This window comes from Sorghum bicolor, chromosome 4 (genome assembly GCF_000003195.3).
Source record: "Sorghum bicolor cultivar BTx623 chromosome 4, Sorghum_bicolor_NCBIv3, whole genome shotgun sequence".
In the NCBI taxonomy this organism is placed as follows: domain Eukaryota; kingdom Viridiplantae; phylum Streptophyta; class Magnoliopsida; order Poales; family Poaceae; genus Sorghum; species Sorghum bicolor.
Genome location: NC_012873.2, coordinates 11063157 through 11084042, shown reverse-complemented (window position 1 = coordinate 11084042; position 20886 = coordinate 11063157). Strand labels below are relative to the sequence as shown.

At 41.7% G+C, this 20886-nt stretch overlaps 1 protein-coding gene across 3 annotated transcripts; it reads right to left on the bottom strand.

Moving 5' to 3' along the window:
- LOC8078338 (RHOMBOID-like protein 9, chloroplastic) lies at window positions 3075–11365 on the bottom strand. Of its 3 annotated transcripts, XM_021459122.1 has the most exons (8): window positions 11159–11365; window positions 8348–8561; window positions 8089–8212; window positions 7941–8007; window positions 6813–6978; window positions 5203–5373; window positions 4345–4499; window positions 3075–3558 (listed from the first exon to the last, which is right to left on the bottom strand). In XM_021459122.1, exons 1-8 carry the CDS (start codon window positions 11176–11178, stop codon window positions 3333–3335), a joined length of 1143 nt encoding a protein of 380 aa, XP_021314797.1. In that variant the 5' UTR covers window positions 11179–11365; the 3' UTR covers window positions 3075–3332. The 3 variants fall into 3 exon arrangements, with proteins under 3 accessions (XP_021314797.1, XP_021314796.1, XP_002451880.2); XM_021459121.1 differs by having other exon boundaries at window positions 8089–8561; window positions 11159–11364; XM_002451835.2 differs by lacking the exon at window positions 11159–11365 and adding an exon at window positions 8992–9298 and having other exon boundaries at window positions 8089–8561.

The window sequence follows — 20886 nt, the reverse complement described above, 5'->3', positions numbered from 1 at the left end:
GTGTAATTACTCTCATCTATATATATTTAGTTTTAAGGTGTATATGACCGGACGAAATGTTTATAGACAAAGTATATAATCATACTAGACCATCTAGAGTAATATATATGTTAAGTATGCATACATACATAGAGTATATATATGAGCATGAGCTCGAGGGAAAATAAATAAAAATATCTTACCACAGATGAAATTTACAGTTACAAATCTTGCGCAACAGATGTCTTAGGCTCCAAACCCTCTTTCACAAGCTTATTTTGAAAAATAAAATAAAAAGAGGACCTACTCTCTCTTCTTCTAGGCCAGTCTAGTGAAGATAGTATAAGATTTTCGTAACTTTAAAACCTTCATAGTTAAAGATAGGTCACAATAAAGGGTTTAGGAGCATATGGTTAGGAGGTTCAATCCTGTGGGGTCAATATTTTGTATTGCACGTCACAAACAAAACAAATGTAGGAGAAGCTAAGCTAGTCTTCAACACCTCTTGTCTTAAACTTTCTTGCTTGGCATGTGTAATAACAGTTAAGTTCCTGGCATCAAGACGATCGAGAATATGCTTGGTTCATCGTGCTTGGAGTTCAAACGAAGAAAAGAGGGTTCCTAGACACTGCCACTAAGTACACGGAGGTACTTTCGCAACCCCTTTGTACAGGCGGATTGGCGAACCGTCTGCGCTGGTGGCCTGTGGAAATAAATTTTTTCACAGGCGGGTAATTGAGAACCGTCTGTGGAAATGCATTTCTACAGGCGGTTCAGTTATGCCAACCGCCTGTAGAATTTTTTTTATAGAAAATACAAAATTAGTTTTTAAAAATAGAAAAAAGATTTTAATACTGGGGAAGGCCTACTGGCTAGTCACAAGTCGCACATTTTTTCGCATAAACATGGCCGATGGGATTCGAACCTAAAGACCTTGCCCTTGCGCGCGTATCCTCTTCTACCACTCCACCTATCACTCAATTGTGTCTATATATTAGAGTTTAGTTCCCCACATATTATCCTAAACCGAGCATATATTGATTATTTGAGGCCCTAAACGGATTCCAATGGAAAAGTTGTCAACTACAAAGTTTTATAACTTTTCAAGATCTACAGCTTTTATATTGGTAGTTTCTCCATCCGAGGTCATTTACAAAATTTGAATTTCAAATTTGAGAAATTCAAACGTAGTTTTCGTCAACAAGATGATTTCAAATGAAAAAAATTATCAACTACAAAGTTTTATAACTTTTCGAGATCTACAACTTTTATTTTGATAGTTTTTTCAAACGAGGTCATTTGAAAAACTCAAAAAATTCAATTTCAAATTATTTCTACAGGCGGATTTCTTAAAAAACCGCCTGTAGAAATACATGATTTCTACATGTGGTTTTGTTAAAAAAAACCGCATGTGAAAATTGATTTTCACTGGCGGTTTTTGACTTGGGCCCGCTAATTTATTTTTATAGGCGTTCTTTAATTGAAACTGCCTGTAAAAATTAAATTTCACCGCCAGCATAGAGCTTCTTTGTACTAGTGTGCCATCCAAAACCGGTCTAGCCAAAAGACTGGCTTAGCCCTGTGAAAACCGGCCATGCCAGGTTTCAGACCGAGTCCTGTGTGTTGGCATCCTAATTAAGGTGCCCATGAGGTAGAAAACAATTCACCCACAGCCTAAGTCCCCATGTCTTAAGTTACCCGTGTTGCCAAAACAATGGCGTCCATGATGATAAAACAATGCCTCGCCTAGGTGTCCGTGGTGCAAAGACACCAGTTCGTCCAGGGGATCCATGGACACATATGCCAAGTCACTAGAAAATCCAGTCGTGTCCTATGGTGCCCATGGGGCAAAGACAACCGTTCGTCCAGGCACTCATAGTGCAAAGACACCGGTCCGCCTATGTGCTGCATGCCATCCAGGCCAGGAATACGCCAAGTCTCGGGCCAATGATACGGTAATAGTGGGGCAAAATAGCAGTTCGCCTAGGTGTGCATGCTGAAAAACTACAGTTCGCCCAACAGCGCCCGTGGACAACCCAAGTACACGAGTCCTAAGCTGCGCGCGATGCTAAAACAACGATTCACCTAGGCGTCCATGGTGCTAAAATAACCCGTCGCAAAAGGCGTTCGTCCAATCCGGGCGCAGAATAAGCCAATTCTCCAGCACCGATTCTACTACAGTGTTTATGGGGCAGAAACAGCAGTTCGCTCATATATCTGTACTACAAAAATAGCGATTTGCACACGTAGTCATGCTGAAAAACGTTGCATGGCTGACAAGGTGTACACACGACTTAAGTGCCTTTAAGTGCCACCACACCATATATATAAGGCTAAGAATGTACTTATAGATGGAAGCAAAGGGTGGATCCATTGGTTGGTTGGTTCGAGGGTTACATGGCCCTATGTGTATGCATGGTTGGTTGGATGGCAAGAAATGGCTACGACTCACAGCGTGGATATAGCTCACGAGAGGCCAAAACGAGTCATGGGAGAAGAATAAGCTCACACATTAGGAAGAAAACGTCTCACATGAGGCGAAAACAACTCGTGCGCATCGCGCTGAGAACAGGTCGTGGGAGACAAAAAAATGGGTCGTGTTAGGCCAAAAACGGGTAACGAGAGGTGGAAACGGGTCTCGGAAGAAGGATAGGCTCACATCAAACTGAAAATGTCTCACGCAAGATGATAGCGGTTCACATCGGGTCGAGAACAGGTGTCGAGAGGTGAAACGGCTCACGTCGAGCCGGAAACAGGTTACGGGAGACGAAAACGGTAAGGCCAGGCCAATTCGTGGGTGAAAATGGCTAGTCGATCCAGAAATAGGTCAAGAAAACATGCCAAAATCAACTCTCACAATTTGGTCATACTTGAAATGTTTTGACTTAGGCTCCCACAATTTGGTCATACTTAGGGATGTTTTGACTCTCAAAAATAGTTGAAACGACTTATAGTTATCTGTGATGAAGTACTTTTTCAATAGGGTTTGGGTTTTTGGTTTTTGGTTGCGCCAAAATAATATGATACGTCGGGTCGCAACTTGCAACCGACGGTGCAGATGCAGCTGTGCAGTCAGTTCTTATTCAAACCAATTATACAAATAGTTATGCCTCCATGGCTGTATTACCTGCCTGCGGACACTGACAAGCTCTAGTCAATCCAAAAACCAACTGTACTAGACTATTGCAGTGTAGTTACATATATAAAACTGATCCATACTACAAAATCAAGTCCTTACATCGCGTGCTCATTCACATTCCTTGCATCGCGTGCTCTTTCACATTCTGGAATATATACTTGTCGGGCTACCTAAATATATAAAAATGAACCATGACAAACACTTAGCTATTCACCTATTCCAGATCCATATTGTTGAATTGTGTGCCATAAGCGAAGGCGACTACAGCAAATGCAAGTATGGTTATGAAGAAGACTGCAGTGGATTTGCATGGATGAGCTTGTCGTCTAATAAGAACCACGGCTTCCTTTTGACCGTTCTTTGCAGAATTGTCAAATTCTACACTTGGGCATGTCAGATAACCAAAGAAAAGTCCAGAAATGGTTGCCCCAAGATGTGCCCTGCAATTGATTAGAAAAAGGAAAACACTAAAATGACTGAAGTCATTGGTTTCTGAAGTAATGCATAGTCTTGAGTTGCATGCACCAAACCACCAACCAATTCAACCTAAAAGCTAACATGATGGAAAGGGTGGGCAAATTCACTTTATATTTCAGCACTCCCCCTCACGTGGACGTCGGACGGTCATCAGGCCTCACCGCCTCAGATGTGGAATAAAAGTGAGCAACAATCATTTTATGGTAACCAGGATTTGACAGTTAGGAAAAAGACAACATAAGCACTGCAATATTTGGTGCCATAATATAGTTCTGATGATTTCAGCTCTTGTGCTACCTACATTGTATGACTGATCCTTATGTCAATTTATTTACATACCCAGTATGTTTACAAACTACATGGCTCAAATATCCTAATCTTTAACAAATTTTCATAATTCAGGCATTTGATAGGTGGGCTTGATTATTTAGCCTTCCAATTAGCAAACACTAAGAAACATGACAACACCAAATAGAAAATTACAACAAAGCTTTTAGTAAATTTCATGAACAACCCGAAAAGTGAAAGGCAATAACTTTATCTGTGTTGTTCAATTCTTTGTTCCACATTAATGTTCAAATATATATATATACTAGTTCCAATGGCAATAGTTGTGTCCAGATTACTTAATAGTATTAGTATGTCATGATATAGGAGGACTAAATAAAATATAAAGATTTTCTTAGTGCACACTTATTCTCAGATTTATAATATGTTTTAAGAAGACTGACAACACGTCATTACATTACCAGTTGTCAATTCTCCCAAAAATGCTCAATAAGAAGCTCAAAGCTGCAGCTATCACAGCCTGCCAGAACATGCTTTCTGAAACGTCCTTGTCAATGACTTGCTTGTTTTGACTCTGATACACCAGCCACGCTCCAATTAAAGAAAATACTGGGCCCTGTTTTGAATTTCAGAAGGGAACATTAATGTTTACATCCTGTGTATATTTATCCAGTGCCACGAAGTTGAAACCAAATGTACAGTCTATGTTTCAAATTAAACACATTATATCTTTCTAAGAATGCCATAATATACGCCTAAACAGATGCAACATACAAAATTATTGAAAATACAAGGCCCCATTGCTTCAGAAAGCAACATTAGTTGTTTAAAATTTCATCCAAAATTTTCAATGTCTATACATCATTGTGTAGTCTGCCACAAGTTTGGGACATAAACCAGAAGGTATATTCTTTTAGGTTAGCAGCATGCTATATCACTATAACCATTTTAACATTTACCTAAAACCAAAGTAAGTTACTAAGTTTAGTTATGCAATGAAGTAAAAAAAAACATCTGTAAGTGACTTTATCTCCAAAAGGAAAACTTTGAGTTCACAGTGCTAATGATACAATCAAATACTGGATAGAAAGTTTCAGCTAATTTAGGTTTTCCTTTCCTTCTGTAAATTGTATCCATTATAAATTATGTAATCTATTGCTTTCTAGAAAAAATGGTAATGTAATCATTCATTATTTTTCTTTTCTACTTTTTGCTCGAAAGAGTAAGTGTTAGATTAGAGTGATGAATGAAAATAATAAAGCAATTATATGGGCATTCTTTTCATCTAATATGATATCACTTGGAGGTAGGCAACTTACTGTGCCACAAACGGTTATCTCAGGAGTGTGAACGAAACTGCTCAAATTACCACAGATTCCTCCAAGTATGTATATCAGAAAAAATGTCATTTGACCATATGCCCGGCATACTCGAGGTCCAAATAAAAGCAATGCCCAACAACCAAGGGCTATATGTAAGAAACCAGAGTGCTGCAACATCAAATTACAGAAACATTTCAGATAAGCTGAGTGGGTTACAGGCCTGGCTAAATGACAGAGCATAGCCAGTGTTTAGAAAACTAAGATGCAGTTATATACTTGTATATTATTTGATATGATCATAATGTGCAACCTTTCTGTCATTGGTTGTGCATAGATTTGATTCTTTCGCATAAACATGCAGCTGACTTCTACAGGGAGTAAATATGTAAATGCATTTCCTAGTTCATAAGTGGTATATGGACCCAAGATTGTGAGTTGTACTGACAGTATACCTGCTTATGGGTTATAGGGCTCAAGTGCTAGAATGAATAGTTATAGTTGTTGCATTCTATAAGAAATAGTGTTAGAAAAGAAAAGCTACAAGACCATTTCACAGTAGCTTGGAGGCTGGAAACAGATTTGCACAGAAAGCTTAAATCCTGACTCATTACTAAAACATGGTTGCCTTACTTGAATAAATAAATGGATAAATAACATTTAAAGATATAATATTAGAAAAGGCCATGTTAAACTTGCTTTCTAGTAAAGGGCTAATCCATTGGTTGACATCGCATTGGCATTGTAGTAGCTAAGCATTTTGCTTATATGTACTGGAGGATCCTGTTGGGGACCCCCCCCCCTATATTTTTCATCTCTATAATACAATGAAATGCAGATCTCCTGCGTTTCCACCCAAAAAAACAGTGCAAGCACTGAATCACAAAATAAGACAAAACATGTGCATTACTTGTTTTGTTTTTCTGTCATGTGGGGAAACACCTACACGGCGGCGCAGGCAACGCGACGTGCGCAGGGCCGCTGAGCGCGCCGATCGCTTGGCCAGGGAGGTTAGCGCCAATAGTGGCTAACCGAGCCAAAGGAAAGTGCCGGCCGGGAAAGTAGGGCCTAAGTTAGAAAGAGATTGTTTGGTTTCCTAAACTTTAGGAGAATAGTTTCCTTTTCTGTTGGGGGTGCAGGCTATTAAGCCTTGTAATCGAGACTTGTCAAAGTAAGCAGAAATAAACCCATCTTACCTTCCTCCTCTTTCCCAAGCCGCCGGCCAGAGGGCATAACCCGTCCAGCGAAGAACGGCGAGGGGGCATAACCCCGCCAGCTACCACGGACCGAGACTACGAGCTGCGTAGTCGAGGCCCGGCGTCCCTGGGCACGTACGCCCTTGACATTTTCCAACAAATTCGAGCAAATCTGAAGCTCTATGCTTACTAACATAGAATAAGTTTGATCTGAGCTACTTTTGCACAAAAGATTTAAGGAAAGGACTGCTGTAGCACAGTAATTGACCATATAAATTAACCTTGCACCTTATATTGTTTGGAGCATGGGATAGCTTTTGCCTTTATAGAATTAATAGATCACAAACCACAATAACAATGTAGGCCAAGAGAATTTTGTGATACTTTATCTAGCAATAGAGGGAGAAGCAATACCAGGCACATTGGTGTTAGTAGTCTCCACCACTCCCCTGAAAGTATTAAGTTGTTTATCTTGGCACCATACAACAAAGGGAGAGACAAATATTCATTTTCAGAACTTTTCACTGGACTTGCTATTTCGAATAACAGAACTGCAATATTAATAGCAGCCAATAAGTTTCTGCATTTTTACACAATTCAAAAGTTAGCTAACAAAATGGGGCGATATGAAAATATTTATAACTTCTGCTGAAGTGTGCAAAAGGACAAGGACTACATGCGTGTTGGACTAGAAGGATCTTAAGAGGTTAACAAAGCCAACACGAATAAGCTAGTGTGTTGGACACAGTGCGGTTTAATCTTTTGAACTGAGCAGTTTTCTACCAGTTTTATTGTCCCAGTTCTATGGGCATCGCAAATTGTTATTTTTTATTAATATCACAATTTCAAAAACTCACCCAAATTTGTAGGACAATGTCAGTCCTAGATAAAAGTTGGGAACCAAGAAACTGGATTTCAAAACCTTTTTAAGGCACAAGGTAGTGAGTTCAAAAACTTTTTTTCTACTCACATACTGGGGGCAAAGTTGTAGCAAGCAATGTGACGAACAGGAGCAGTTGATTCACACTTGCTGTACTCTGGTGTCACCACTCACCAGTTATGCAATTTTTTTTTGCCTCTCATGGATCATGGATGCCTTTTTATCTCTAGAATTGAGTAATGATGTCGAACTCATATCTGATGTTTTTTTTCTACACACGTGGTTGTGGATTTGGTAGTGCTAGCTATATCTTGCAATAATTGTGGACTAATGCCACTTCCATGAAGGCTAGAACTTTCTTCTGTTGTCTAAAAAAGGGGAAATCCCACAGAGTAAAGCAAGTTTTGTTTTCCTGAAACCTTGATTTGAGAAATCATTGTTCACACAAAACAGGAGGTGACATATTTATCCATTTCTTGTTTTTCTGATGAATTCCACATTAATATCAATAGCAGGAGATGATGGTACTAGAATGAATGTATCTATGATAATGAAACTATATTTCTGAATATATCAATAGCACCGCATTGGCTATTGTGGTTGGACCAGAGTGCCAGTTGATTCAATATGTTTCAATACTGGAAGTGGTAAGACATACTTACGTCAAATAGAAACCAGACGCTTGATCATCTGTATGCATGTCCAGGAGACTTTGATAACTCTTGATACCTAAAGTAACAGTTCTTTTTCATTACTAAGTTTTGGTGGTGACACATCCATACTGCTAAGTGCTAAGTCAAGTGACCTTACCTGTGTTTCCTCTAACAATCTGTACTTGCAAAGAGTCTACCCTGTTCTTGAAATTGGCATCCTCATCAACTTCATTTGACGATGATTGACCACTTTTGTGCTTCTTCTGAGGTAAAGAGTATAGCTGTGGAGTGGGATAGAGTTTAGAAAAATAAGATTCCAGTGCCCTCAGCTGATTTCCTTCTTCCCTTTGAAATGGACTAGAAATAATCTCATCGTCTTTGGAGCTGCAACCCTCATCAACATCTTTATTATGTACCTTGACAATAACATACTGTCTTGCCTTTGGTTTTGATATTGACTTAAGTGAACGACAAATGAGATTGTCATCCTTCCCAAAATGACCAAGATGCCCGGTATCATGATACTTGGCGCTATTAGATCTGAATGACAACCTCTCTGCTGCAACTCTCGTGTGCTCCATCTGTTCATAAGATGCCGGTTTCCATTTAACAACCCCAGCCATCAGATGCCTGAAATGTTAGAAGTATTAGTGTTTGTCAATTATGCAGGAGGCAGGACAGTGCAAGGCAGAAACGCCACGCTCAAGATCGCGTCGCTGACTACGGACTACAACCAACATCTAAAAATGTACTCGTGCAGGGTCCAACGCAACGCTGTGGGTGCCTGGGTTGTTGTGGTGTCGCCAGCAGTGGCCGGAGCTCGACAAGACCGTGGCAGCGCCAGCGCAGCATTTTAAATAGCAGGCTAAGGCCTTTAGCGGTTCATGTCTAAAATAACTAATAGCGGAGCTAAATCGAGCTATAGCGGAATATAGCGGCTAAATTATAGGTGAACACAAATGACGGCACTCTGCCTTATAAGGCTATAGCTGGAGATTTAAAACTATGGATGGAATGAGCAGCGCAGGTGAAGCTAACTGTGAAGCTCCAGAGGCCTTACCAGCAAGTTGCTGGCGATGGTTTGTGGCAGCTGGCTGATGACGATTATCGGCGACCTTGACACCTCTTCAGTTCAGCCCGGTGCTAGGGGCCGGAGCTTGCAGCCCGTCTAGCCCCTACCGGCAGGCGGCAGCGGCGGGCATGGGCATTCGGGATCTGCGGGCAGGGGGAGCAGAGCGCGCGGGGCCAGGGGAGGAATTTGAAGGCGCTTGGACAAGGTTCTCCAATCTCCATGGACCATGGGGGTTGGAGTTTAAGCGACGGGATAAGGATGCTGCGGCCGCCCGACGCCCGACCTACGAATTCGGAGGCCGCCCGACCTTTCTCCACTGATGAAACCCACGCAAAGGCTCGAATTTTCACCAGATTCAGTTTTTTCGCTTGGCTAGTTATAGTCAGGCATTGAAAATCCAAAAATATTTCAAGATTTTCCATCATATCGATCTTGCAGTACATATATGGAACATTAAATATAGATAAAAAAGTTAATTACACAATTTGTCTATAATTTATGAAACAAATCTTTTAAGCTTAGTTAGTTCATAGTTAAAAATACTATTTTCTGATTTATTATGAGAGAAAAATATTACTGAATAGCTAGCACAGATTTCTGTCGTTAAACATTTCGACTATCATATGATCTCTAGACCTAAAACTTTGGAAAAAAAATACATATATATTATTGGAAGTCTGGTGTGTTATAAAATCCATAGTCAGCATAAGTTATACAGTATTATATAAAAATTTTGTGGATATATTTTGGTATGACTCTTTAAGGTTTTAACTTCGGCTTCTTTAATCTTTTATGTGAAAATTTGTCAGTTATCAACTTTAAGATAGCTCAACGAGAGCAGCGTCACTCCGAAGCTATACTACAATGGTGAAACTATCTAAATGTTTTATCAAATTTAGTTCGTTGAAAACTTGTCAAACACCAACTCAAGAACAGCTTCATGAGAGAAGCTTCACATGAATGCAGTTGTTTTTCCGACACTAATGGTAAAACCATTTTAATATGGCTTTTATTCTCACTCTTTAGAAGCAGTTGCAAATAAACAACATAAACATATGCGCAAGGCTCTATTTGACTATTTGATATGGCTCTTTCTCGGCTTCCAGCTCTAGAGGAGCCGTACCGAATATTTTATAGAAGGAGTCGTTTTAATAAAAAATAGAAAAACCTCTCAAGAAGAGTCCTACCAAACACCCTCTAATTTTCTTCTCATTGTATAACTTTCTGATTTAACTGGCGACTTGAATCTGACACCAAATGCAAACATACAGATGTCCATGCATTAAGAATTAAAAGCTATTATGCATACTGAGTTTCTTAATTTCAGAAATAAATACAGATTTAAGTAACTTACATATGAAAGACACATTCGACCTATCTTAGGGTCTATTTGGATCAACTAAGGTTAGTTATTAGTATGATCTAAAAAATAGCATAAAATAGGTAGAGTCGGCTAAAAACTAGTTGCAAACTTAAGTAAAAAAATAAACTAAATTAGCCCACTTAGGTCAGTTTTAATGGAGGTTTTATTAGAGTTTCATGCACATTAAATATGATGATGTGTCACTGTATTAATGAAGAGAGAGATGATAATTGTTTTATGGGAGTAGAGAGAGTTTCATCCTCATGAAACTTTCTGCACTGTTTCCAAAATATAGGTGTATTAGAAACTGGATCATGAAACCCCCACTGAAGATGACCTTAATAGTACCTGTTTAGATAGGCTAATTAGCTAGCTATAATAATTAGCCATATGCATCCAAACAACCTCTTAAAATGTCCTCATTAAAACAACATAGTAAAATAGTTCTATATGATAGCTCAATACTCCCAACATTTCAAATTATAGCCATTTTAACTTTTCTAAATACATATATCTTGTTAGATATAAAACTATGTACAAATACATAGTAAAAATATATATATTTAGAAAAACAAAACATCCTATAACCTAGAACGGAGGGAGCTAGTACAATGGTCAAGCCTACTGAAACAAATGAGATCCGGCGTGTATGATCTAGATAAAAATCACAAAGCCAGTTGCCAGTATATGCGGTCGCAACTCGACCACGAAAGATGCGACCAAATAAATAAACAAGAGTATAATAGGAAAGTGAGGAATTGAAGCACAGCTAAATGATAGTAGAGGTCTAACCAATCAGCAGCTGAAGCCATCCAACTAGAACAGACTTTGGTAGCTAATCAGGTGAGCAAACCTGTCTTTGCATCTACTCCTATTGGCAGCTCCTACTAACTTGGCTAGTTAGCTAGCTAGCTAGGTGAATTCGCCGCGAAGGGAGAGCGAGTGGCCCATAGGATCCGGATGTTTTCGTCCTTGCTACTAGAACTAGAACTGGGGATGCTGCTACACATGTATATATGCTGATGACTGAGAGGTTATTAGTGGCTGTGACAGGCCATGGCCAATGGTGAAACGTGTGGTCCTAGAGAAACAAGTCCAGAGCAGCTGCACTTCACACAATCACACCAATGGACGAGGGCGCGGCCGAAGATAAAGCCCAATGGCAAACGCACAACTGATTCTTGTGGACCCTGCCCTTGGAACACCAAAACACCTGTCTCGGAATTTCTGTAGCATGTGCGGACTTGGGTGGTACAGTACTTCTCTTCGTGCGAGAAATAGATGCTGACACTGACGGGGGTCTAGGAAACTGACGTTCCTTTTTTTTTTCCTTCCATAAATGCGCTCTCCGACCTTGGATAAATTAATTCCTACAGCGGTATGAAATCAAACTTTTTTTATGATTCACTGAATTTATAGGAAAAACACATACTTTAGAAATAAAATAAGCATGTTAGAAATAAATATTTTTTATGATATATTTAATGATATTAATTTGATGTTATAATACCAATTTTAGTAGGAGTCTGTAACACCCCAAGTGCCACAAAAGTCTAAAATGTTACTAACAACCCTTCCCTAATGCAAGAGTATAAAACTCAGCAACAAAAATCCCTACACAATATATAATACGGAGGCAACAACAAGAATAAAACTATAATTAAGTAAACTTCACCTCAGATGCTATTATTAAAACATTAAGGGTCACTGTGACACATAAAGTAAGTTTATTACAAGAATGCTAAAAGTTTTATTATTACCTCTAAATGTTTGTGAAATTGTGAAGATGTGCTGCTAATTTCATCCCTTTAAGCAAAGCATCCAATCAAGAACCTAGAAAGATATATAGATAGGTGAGAACAAATCTCAGCAAGCAAACTACTTGAACATATCAAACTATAATTTAATTAGACATCCATTTAGTCAAAAAAATGTACAACATGTGAAAATAATAATTAATAACCAATTTACTTATCCAATGATATTGCCATAAAGAAGTAAACAATATTATACAAGATATCCAATAAAATTTCTATAAAGTAAAGGGCATGATATACAATAAATAAACCACCTCCATATATAAAGAAAGTAATACTCCTCATATTAAAAACAATACCCCATCATCTTCACTTCATGTCAACATAAAACTTCAATACAAATAAACCTCAAAGAGGGCAAGTGCAATGCATATGTATGTTTACTGCCTTAATACCCAACAAAGTATGAAAGCTGCATCACACCCCTCCTTAGACAATGTATGATGTTGTACTGGTACAGTCTTGACCATAGGTCGATGACAAGATGTTGACACCGTTTTTGGGCACGTGTCTAGGATGGCAGGATAAGGTGGCAGTACGATGTTTACAAAGCAGGTTGCCGATGAGGATGGTTGCCGATGAGGGGGAAGTTGAATGTGACTAAGTCCACAGGCAGTAATATGGTGCCGATGGCTAGATAAGAAAGTCTGCCGATGACTATGGCAAAGGATCTGCCGATGATGCAAAGGAGGAGTCTGGAAGCTGCCGGTCGTTATGTGGAGGAGTTTTGGTTTGTCACGAGGGATAGTTTTGTTATTTCCTTAATTATTTGCATCGTTTTGTATACGGATTCCGTGTAATTTGGAATTCGAATTCTAATCGTGTCTGGTTGTAGCTCTTTGAGCAGGGTATAAATATAGACCCTAGGGCCTTGTAATAATCAATCAAGAAATCAATCAAACACACGTTTTTACTCATATTCCAACATCTACTTTTCGACGACTTCGTCATACTTTTTCCTTTTATTACGAGTTCTTAGGAATTCGTCGACTTAAGCTCGGCGTGTTCTCGAGTTCCGCGTGAGTACCTCTTAGCCGTGACATCCGGGCGCATCGCTGTTGTCAGGACTAAAGTATTCGAGTTATCACATTTGCCGATAGTAAGGTCAAATCGGCTGGCACGCCTTAACGTTTGAATCGGGTATTAGCCCTTTGTGTTTGCAGATCAGTTTTGCATCAACACATCTTTTGGCACGCCCAGTGGGACCAGATTCAAGATCAAGATCAACATGTCGATCTCTGACCTCGATCAAGAGAACGTCATCCCCGTGACGGAGGCCAACCTCAAGGATGAGCAGAAGCAAGCTATTGCCCAAGCCATGGAAGAGTTCAAGCAGCAATGCCTGAGGTCTTTCAGCATAAACAGGAGCGGCGAAGTGGTCCAGAAAGATGCACTGCCGGCACCGCGGCAGGTTACCTTTGACGCCAATCCTGGCAAGCTTCAAGATATGGTTGACAATGCCATCAATCGAGCATTGATTAACCAAGCTGGTGTACTGTCTAATACGGTTTTCAATGCCATGGCAAGAACTTTCAAGGAAGGACAAATCCCACCAGATTATGTGGGCCCCTCCCATCATCAGCCAACGGCACCAGAGGTCACGGCTCCATCGGCTGCCTTGACGAATGCAAGTGCACAATCTGCCGTCCCTCCAAGTACATTGGGGACTACTGGTGCACTATCTATGCCGATGGCAACCAACCCACAAATTTCAGTTGGGCAGCATAAACTGACAACAGATATGTTGGCATCGGCAATGTCAGGGTTGACTCTTCCTCCCAACTGGTGGGGTTACGGTATGCCTCCAGAGTTGACGCCGGGAACATCACAAATAACTGACATGAGGGGAAAACTCCTATGACATCGGCACCTCCCAATGCGCCGGTGAACCAGAGTCCTCGGTATACCACAACTACTACTGCGAGGCCTCACACTGGAAATCCTCAAGATTCAATGTTCCAGATGCCCAACGCATCGGCAGAGTCAATGCTGATGCAACAGAGGCCTATGGCCCAGTCGGGGTATGTCAATTCAACGACGGTACCCAATTACCAATCATCGGCAGCACCTATGCCGATGAACGCTAATAATGGATGGCTTGGACAGCAAGCCTTTCCACAATCGCCCCAGCAGAGTTACCAGACTACAGGGTTCCAGCAAGGGCAGGTCTATCCCGGGTTCCAAGGTCAGGGGATTCCCAACCAGCCAATGAATTTTGGACAGCAACTCGGAGGACAGCCAATCGGTGGACAGCAGTTTGGTGGTCCGCAGATTGGAGGACAGGTGATCAATACAATGTTCCGTGCAGATCACGTCCCGAACAGACACGTGGAGGTTCGCCACCAAGTGCCAGATCCGCAGCCGCCTCATCGGCAAGATGCCGATGCATATTGGGCCGATAAGATTGCTGAAGTAATGAGGGAACAATTTGGGATAAAACCCAAAGTCAACACTTATTCTTATCGGACACCGTATCCTCCCGCGTATGATTTGATCCCGCTTCCACATCGGTACAAGGTACCGGATTTTACAAAGTTTTCCGGACAGGACGACACGTCAACCATGGAGCATGTCAACAGGTTCATTATTCAATGTGGAGAGGCCGGTAACAGGGACGAATTGAGGGTTCGTCTATTTTCATCATCATTGTCTGGATCGGCCTTTACTTGGTTCATATCGTTACCTCCCAACTCAGTAATTACTTGGGCCGATCTAGAGAAGCAATTCCACAAATACTTCTTCTCGGGGGTTCATGAGAAGAAGATCACCGACTTGGTCAAGTTGAGGCAACGTAATGATGAGTCGGTTGAGGGATTTGTGCAGAGGATACGAGAGGTCAAGAATAAATGCTATAGCCTGGTTCTGGATGATCGGCAGCTAGCCGATTTGGCTTTCCAGGGTTTGTTGCCACATATCAGGGATAAGTATGCCTCTCAGGAGTTCGAAAGTTTAAGTCATTTGGTGCAGAGGATTTCTGATCAAGACATCAAGCCTTTTGAGCCTAAGAGAGCATGGAATAAGAAAGTGTCATTTGTCGATGAAGCAACAAGCTCAGATTCTGATGAAGAACCAGTAATCGGTTTGGCAGAGTGGGTAAAAAACAAGAAGCCGATGTCTTGTCCTTTTGGGCAGAAGGAACCAGAGAAGTTTGCTTTTGACACCGCTAAGGCCGATAGGATATTTGACTTTCTACTTCAGGAAGGTCAGATCAAACTGTCACCTAACCATGTGATCCCATCGGCAGAAGAGTTGAAGAGGATGAGATATTGCAAGTGGCATAATGCAACTTTCCATGACACCAACGAGTGCAAAGTATTCAGACAGCAGCTGCAATCGGCTATAGAGTCAGGGAGAATCAAGTTTGACAGTTCCAAAGCCCAGAAGCCGATGAAGATAGACCAACATCCTTTCCCGACAAACATGTTGGATGCTAAGGGGAAGGCTAAGGTCTTAACATCGGAGACAGCTGAGAAGAGTGCATCGGTAGATCCTCAGCATCAAGTTACTACTGCCGATGCAAGAAGTAAGGGCTTGGTCCAGGAAGGAACTAGCTCAGGAAGGCTTCCTCGATCTGGTATCGTCATAACTCATAGAAGGCCTCGAGAAAAATGGCAACAACGGGAAGATCGGTATCGGCGCCAGCAGGAAGATTATCGACGGGAAGAAGAAAGACGCCGACAGGAGTGGAATCAGCACAGGGATCATTGGAATTGTCCCTTCTTCATCCATTGTTGGGAGGAGAATATCAAGCTTCCTACTGTCAGAGACTGCCCTGAGTGCAACGGTTATGATCGGTACGATAGGATCGATCGGCATTATCATAATGATGAACGGCGATTTAATGGGCCGATCAGAGGAAGGGTGTCAGTTCATGACCGGCTGGGGGGCAGATATAGCGGGCACGACAGACTTAGTGACCGTGTCCAGTATTTTCTCAGGAACCAAGAAGAGCTCGAGGGAATGGCTGATGCGCGGGTTCCCGACGAATTCATATTTTGCAGGGATGCTAACACGCATCGTATGGAGTCAAGGGAGAACCGGCGCCCGACGGCAAGGCAAAGGCCACTTCCTCCATGGTGCCCTGGAGGATTAACCAAGACACAGAAAAGGAGATTGCAACGTGAAAGGCAAGAAGAGCTAAACAAGGGAGAGAACTCTGGAAGTCGGCAGCCGTCAGACACTAAGAGGGAAGGTCCATCGGCAGGCGTCAACATGGTCTTCATGTTGCCGATGGAGTTTCTTGCACCAGCCAGTGACGATGAGTTGGAATTTTCTGATCAGATAGCTCAGTTGGCTCTGGATCCGATGACGGCTATCTTTGAGAAACCTGCCGATGACGAGAGGCAGCATCTTAAAGCTCTGTTCCTCAAAGGAAGGGTTGATGGGCAGCCAATGACCAAGATCCTAGTTGATGGTGGAGCTGCCATTAATATTATGCCGTATGCAGTATATCGAAGCTTGGGAAAGGGGATCAAGATTTGACCAAGACCGATATGATGCTCAAAGACTTTGAAGGAAACGTGTCTCCAGTCAAGGGGGCGATATGTGCAGAGTTGACCATCGGCAGCAAAACCTTGCCGACAACTTTTTTCGTGATCAGCGGAAAAGGTGCTTACAACTTATTATTGGGAAGAGATTGGATTCATGCCAATTGTTGTATCCCATCTACAATGCATCAATGCTTGGTTCAGTGGGTAGGTGACAAGATTGAGATTGTCCCAGGAGATTCTTCTTATGTTATCGCGTCGGCAGAAGCGGATACTTACGAAAGGACCAGGTGCATTTCAGGAGAAGTTTGGGAGAAAGATTTTCTCAAAGTTGCCGATTATGAGATTCCACCGATCCAAGCAGTCGGTTCTGATGACGGTTTTTAATGGATAGATTCGCCGATGATGGAAAATTAGGCCAGGGATTCACATCGGCCGATGATTTGGTAGAAGTAGATATAGGTAGTGGTGATAAGCCTAGGCCTACTTTTATTAGTGCTAAATTAGATCCTGAGAGTAAGCAACAATTGACTAGTTTGTTAAAGGAATATAAAGATTGCTTTGCTTGGGATTATACTGAGATGCCTGGTTTAGACCGATCAATTGTTGAACATCGGTTACCCATCAAGTCTGGATTTCGGCCACATCAGCAACCAGGCCGCCGATGTAATCCTAACATTCTACCTGATATTAAGGCCGAAATCACCAAACTTATTGAAGCTAAGTTTATTCGGCAGTGTCGGTATGCCGAGTGGATTTCCAATGTTGTTCCGGTTTACAAGAAGAACGGGAAGCTTCGGGTGTGCATTGATTTCAGGAATCTCAATAAAGCTACGCCGATGGATGGATACCCAATGCCTGTCGCCGATCTACTGGTTGATGCTGCGGCTGGTCATCAGGTCATCAGCTTCATGGATGGTAATGCAGGTTACAATCAAATATTCATGGCGGAGGAGGATATTCCAAAAACCGCATTCAGGTGTCCTGGTCATGTTGGGCTATTTGAGTGGATAGTCATGACTTTTGGGTTGAAGAATGCTGGTGCTACTTATCAAAGGGCTATGAATTTTATATTTCATGAGTTCATCGGCAAGCTCGTGGAGATTTATATTGATGATGTGGTGGTTAAGTCTGGAGATTTCTCAAAGCATCTTGCCGATTTACAAAAAGTGTTAGAGTGCACAAGGAAGCATGGATTGAAGATGAATCCCAACAAGTGTGCATTTGGTGTATCGGCAGGGCAGTTTCTTGGTTTCATGGTACATGAGAGGGGTATTGAAATTAGTCGAAGATCTATTGATGCCATCAATAAAATAGTGGCCCCTACCAACAAAACCGAGCTCCAATCCTTGATCGGCAAGGTAAATTTTATCAGGAGATTTATATCGAATTTATCTGGTAGGATTCGTGCTTTCAGTCCTCTTCTTAAATTGAAAGCCGATCAAGAGTTTATTTGGGGAGAAGAACAGCAGTTGGCTCTGGATGAAATCAAGAAGTATCTAGTAAATCCTCCAGTTCTAGTTCCACCTCAACAAGGGAAGCCCTTCAGATTGTATTTATCTACCGATGGATCGGTTATCGGTTCAGCTTTAGTTCAAGAATTTGAAGGGAAAGAAAGGGTAATTTATTATTTGAGTAGGTGGTTGATTGATGCTGAAACCAGGTATTCGGCCATTGAGAAATTATGCTTATGCTTATATTTTTCATGTATCAAGCTGAGACATTACCTGTTATCGGCCGAATGCACTGTTGTTTGCAAAGATGACGTGGTCCGATACATGCTATCTATGCCGATTATGAGTGGTAGGATCGGTAAATGGATTTTAGCGCTGTCGGAGTTCGATTTGCGTTACGAATCGGCTAAGGCAGTCAAAGGGCAGATTATGGCCGATTTTGTGACTCAGCATTGCGGTCTAGTGGAAACCTTGGAAATTGTACCCTGGACGCTCTTCTTTGATGGATCTACCTGTGACCGGGGGGCAGGAATCGGCATTGTATTAGTTTCCCCTAAGGGGAGGAAGTATGAGTTTTCCTTGCCGATTGTTGCCACATCAACAAATAATCAGGCTGAGTATCAAGCTCTGATCAAGGGATTGGAGTGGTTAAGAGAAGTTCGTGCTGATGCTGTTGAAATATTCGGGGATTCTATGTTGGTTATAAATCAATTGGCCAGAAGCTATGAATGCCGAAGTGAAGTTCTCATAACTTATTTCGAGAGAAGTATGCAACTGTTAAAGGAATTCAAGGATTTCCGATTGGAGCATGTTCCCCGATTGCATAATGAAGACGCTAATCGGTTAGCTCAGCATGCCTCGGGATATCAGCCAATGATTAATGCGACATCGGCAGTCGGTGCCGGTGATTGGAGGAAAGAAATTATTGATTATCTAACAGATCCATCCAAAAAAGTTGAAAGACGGGTTCGATTTCAAGCAACCAAGTATGTGCTCCTTGAAAATGAATTGTATTATCGAACTATCGACGGAATTCTTCTCCGATGCTTGGGTGATGATGAAGCTAGAGGTTTGATGGGGGAAATCCATGAAGGAGTGTGTGGAGCGCATCAGTCAGCTTTTAAGATGAAGTGGATGATTCGAAGAAATGGATATTTTTGGCCGACCATACTTGAAGATTGTTTTAAATATTTCAAGGGATGTCAAGGTTGTCAAAAGTTTGGTAATATCCAGAGAGCACCCGCATCGGCTATGAATCCTATAATAAAGCCTTGGCCGTTCCGGGGATGGGCCATCGATCTGATCGGCCAGATTTATCCACCATCTAGCAAAGGGCATAAGTTCATTCTAGTTGCCACTGACTATTTCACTAAGTGGGTTGAAGCTATTCCTTTGAAGAAAGTCACATCGGCCAATATGATTGATTTTGTGAAGGAGCATATTGTTTACCGATTTGAGATTCCCCAAACGATTACTACCGATCAGGGCACCATGTTCACATCGGGGGAGTTCGATGAATTCGCAATCGGTATGGGAATTAAAGTGTTGAATTCTTCTCCTTATTATACTCAAGCCAATGGGCAGGCCGAAGCGTCTAACAAAGGAATTATCAAGCTTATTAAACGAAAGATTGAAGAAAATCCTAGGCGGTGGCATACATTATTAAATGAAGCATTATGGTCTTATCGGATGGCTTGTCATGGATCGACCAAGGTATCACCCTATCAATTGGTGTATGGACATGATGCAGTGTTGCCTTGGGAAATTAAGGCTGGATCTAGGCGATTATCTTTTCAAGATCAATTAACTTCCGACGATTATGCCACTTTGATGACCGATGAATTGGATGATCTAGCAGGGCATCGGTTAAAAGCTTTAATGAGTATAGAAGAAAATAAGAAGAGAGTTGCTAGATGGTATGATAAGAAAGTGAAGGCTAAAGAGTTTGCCGATGGGGATTTGGTATGGAAAGTAATTTTACCAATTGGGACCAAAAGTTCGAAGTTTGGAAAGTGGTCTCCTAATTGGGAGGGTCCTTATCGGATAAGTCGATCGGCTCCTGGTAATGCATACATTCTAGAAACCCTCGAAGGAATTGAATTTCCCAGAGCATTAAACGGCAAATATTTAAAGAAGTACTACCCCAGTATATGGGTCGATGCATAGAAGTTTAGGTGCCGATAACACTCCTATCGGCTGGATCCAAATGCTTAGGGACGAGACTTGGTGTTTCAAAAGTTTAGGCACCGATAACAGTCCTATCGGCTAGACTAAAAGTTGAGGATACAATGCCGATGGAAACTCTATGTGTTAAGCAGCGTCTGGATTGCCGATATAGCGCGTAGCCGAATTTGGTTGGCTGCTTCTATCTCCTTGATGTCATCATCGGCAGAACCTTCTATCGGCTTCAGCTTCTTCTTCAGTTGGAGTGCTTTGCGACCATGAGCATTTCGCTCGCGCTCAAGAAGCCTGATGGTCTCCGGCAATTGGCTCTCTTCCTGTTGGGCTTGGGACAGAGCGTTCTCTACTTCCTTGAGCTCCGCCAACAGAGACTCTTTTCTTGCCGATAGATCGGATATCTTCTGCTTCAGCGCGTCTCCAGAAGATCTCAGGATACCGATGTTCTTGTGCTTCTCATCGGTCAAAAGCTTCTCTTTCCTCATTTCATCGGAGAGTTGAGTCTGAGCGGCTCTATCGGCAAGCCGCCGAGAAGTTCTTTGGTACTGCAGCTGGCGACTCTCCAGATGAGCGGCTTGGAACAG

Bases quoted from the DNA above. Each gene is read 5' to 3' on its own strand.
- LOC8078338 (XM_021459121.1), bottom strand. From the start codon at position 11,178: ATGGCTTCAGCTGCTGATTG. The intron at 5,374-6,812 runs GTATTGCTTCTC...TTGATGTTGCAG, and splicing joins TACTAACACCAATGTGCCTG to CACTCTGGTTTCTTACATAT. The intron at 4,500-5,202 runs GTAAGTTGCCTA...AATTCAAAACAG, and splicing joins AGATAACCGTTTGTGGCACA to GGCCCAGTATTTTCTTTAAT.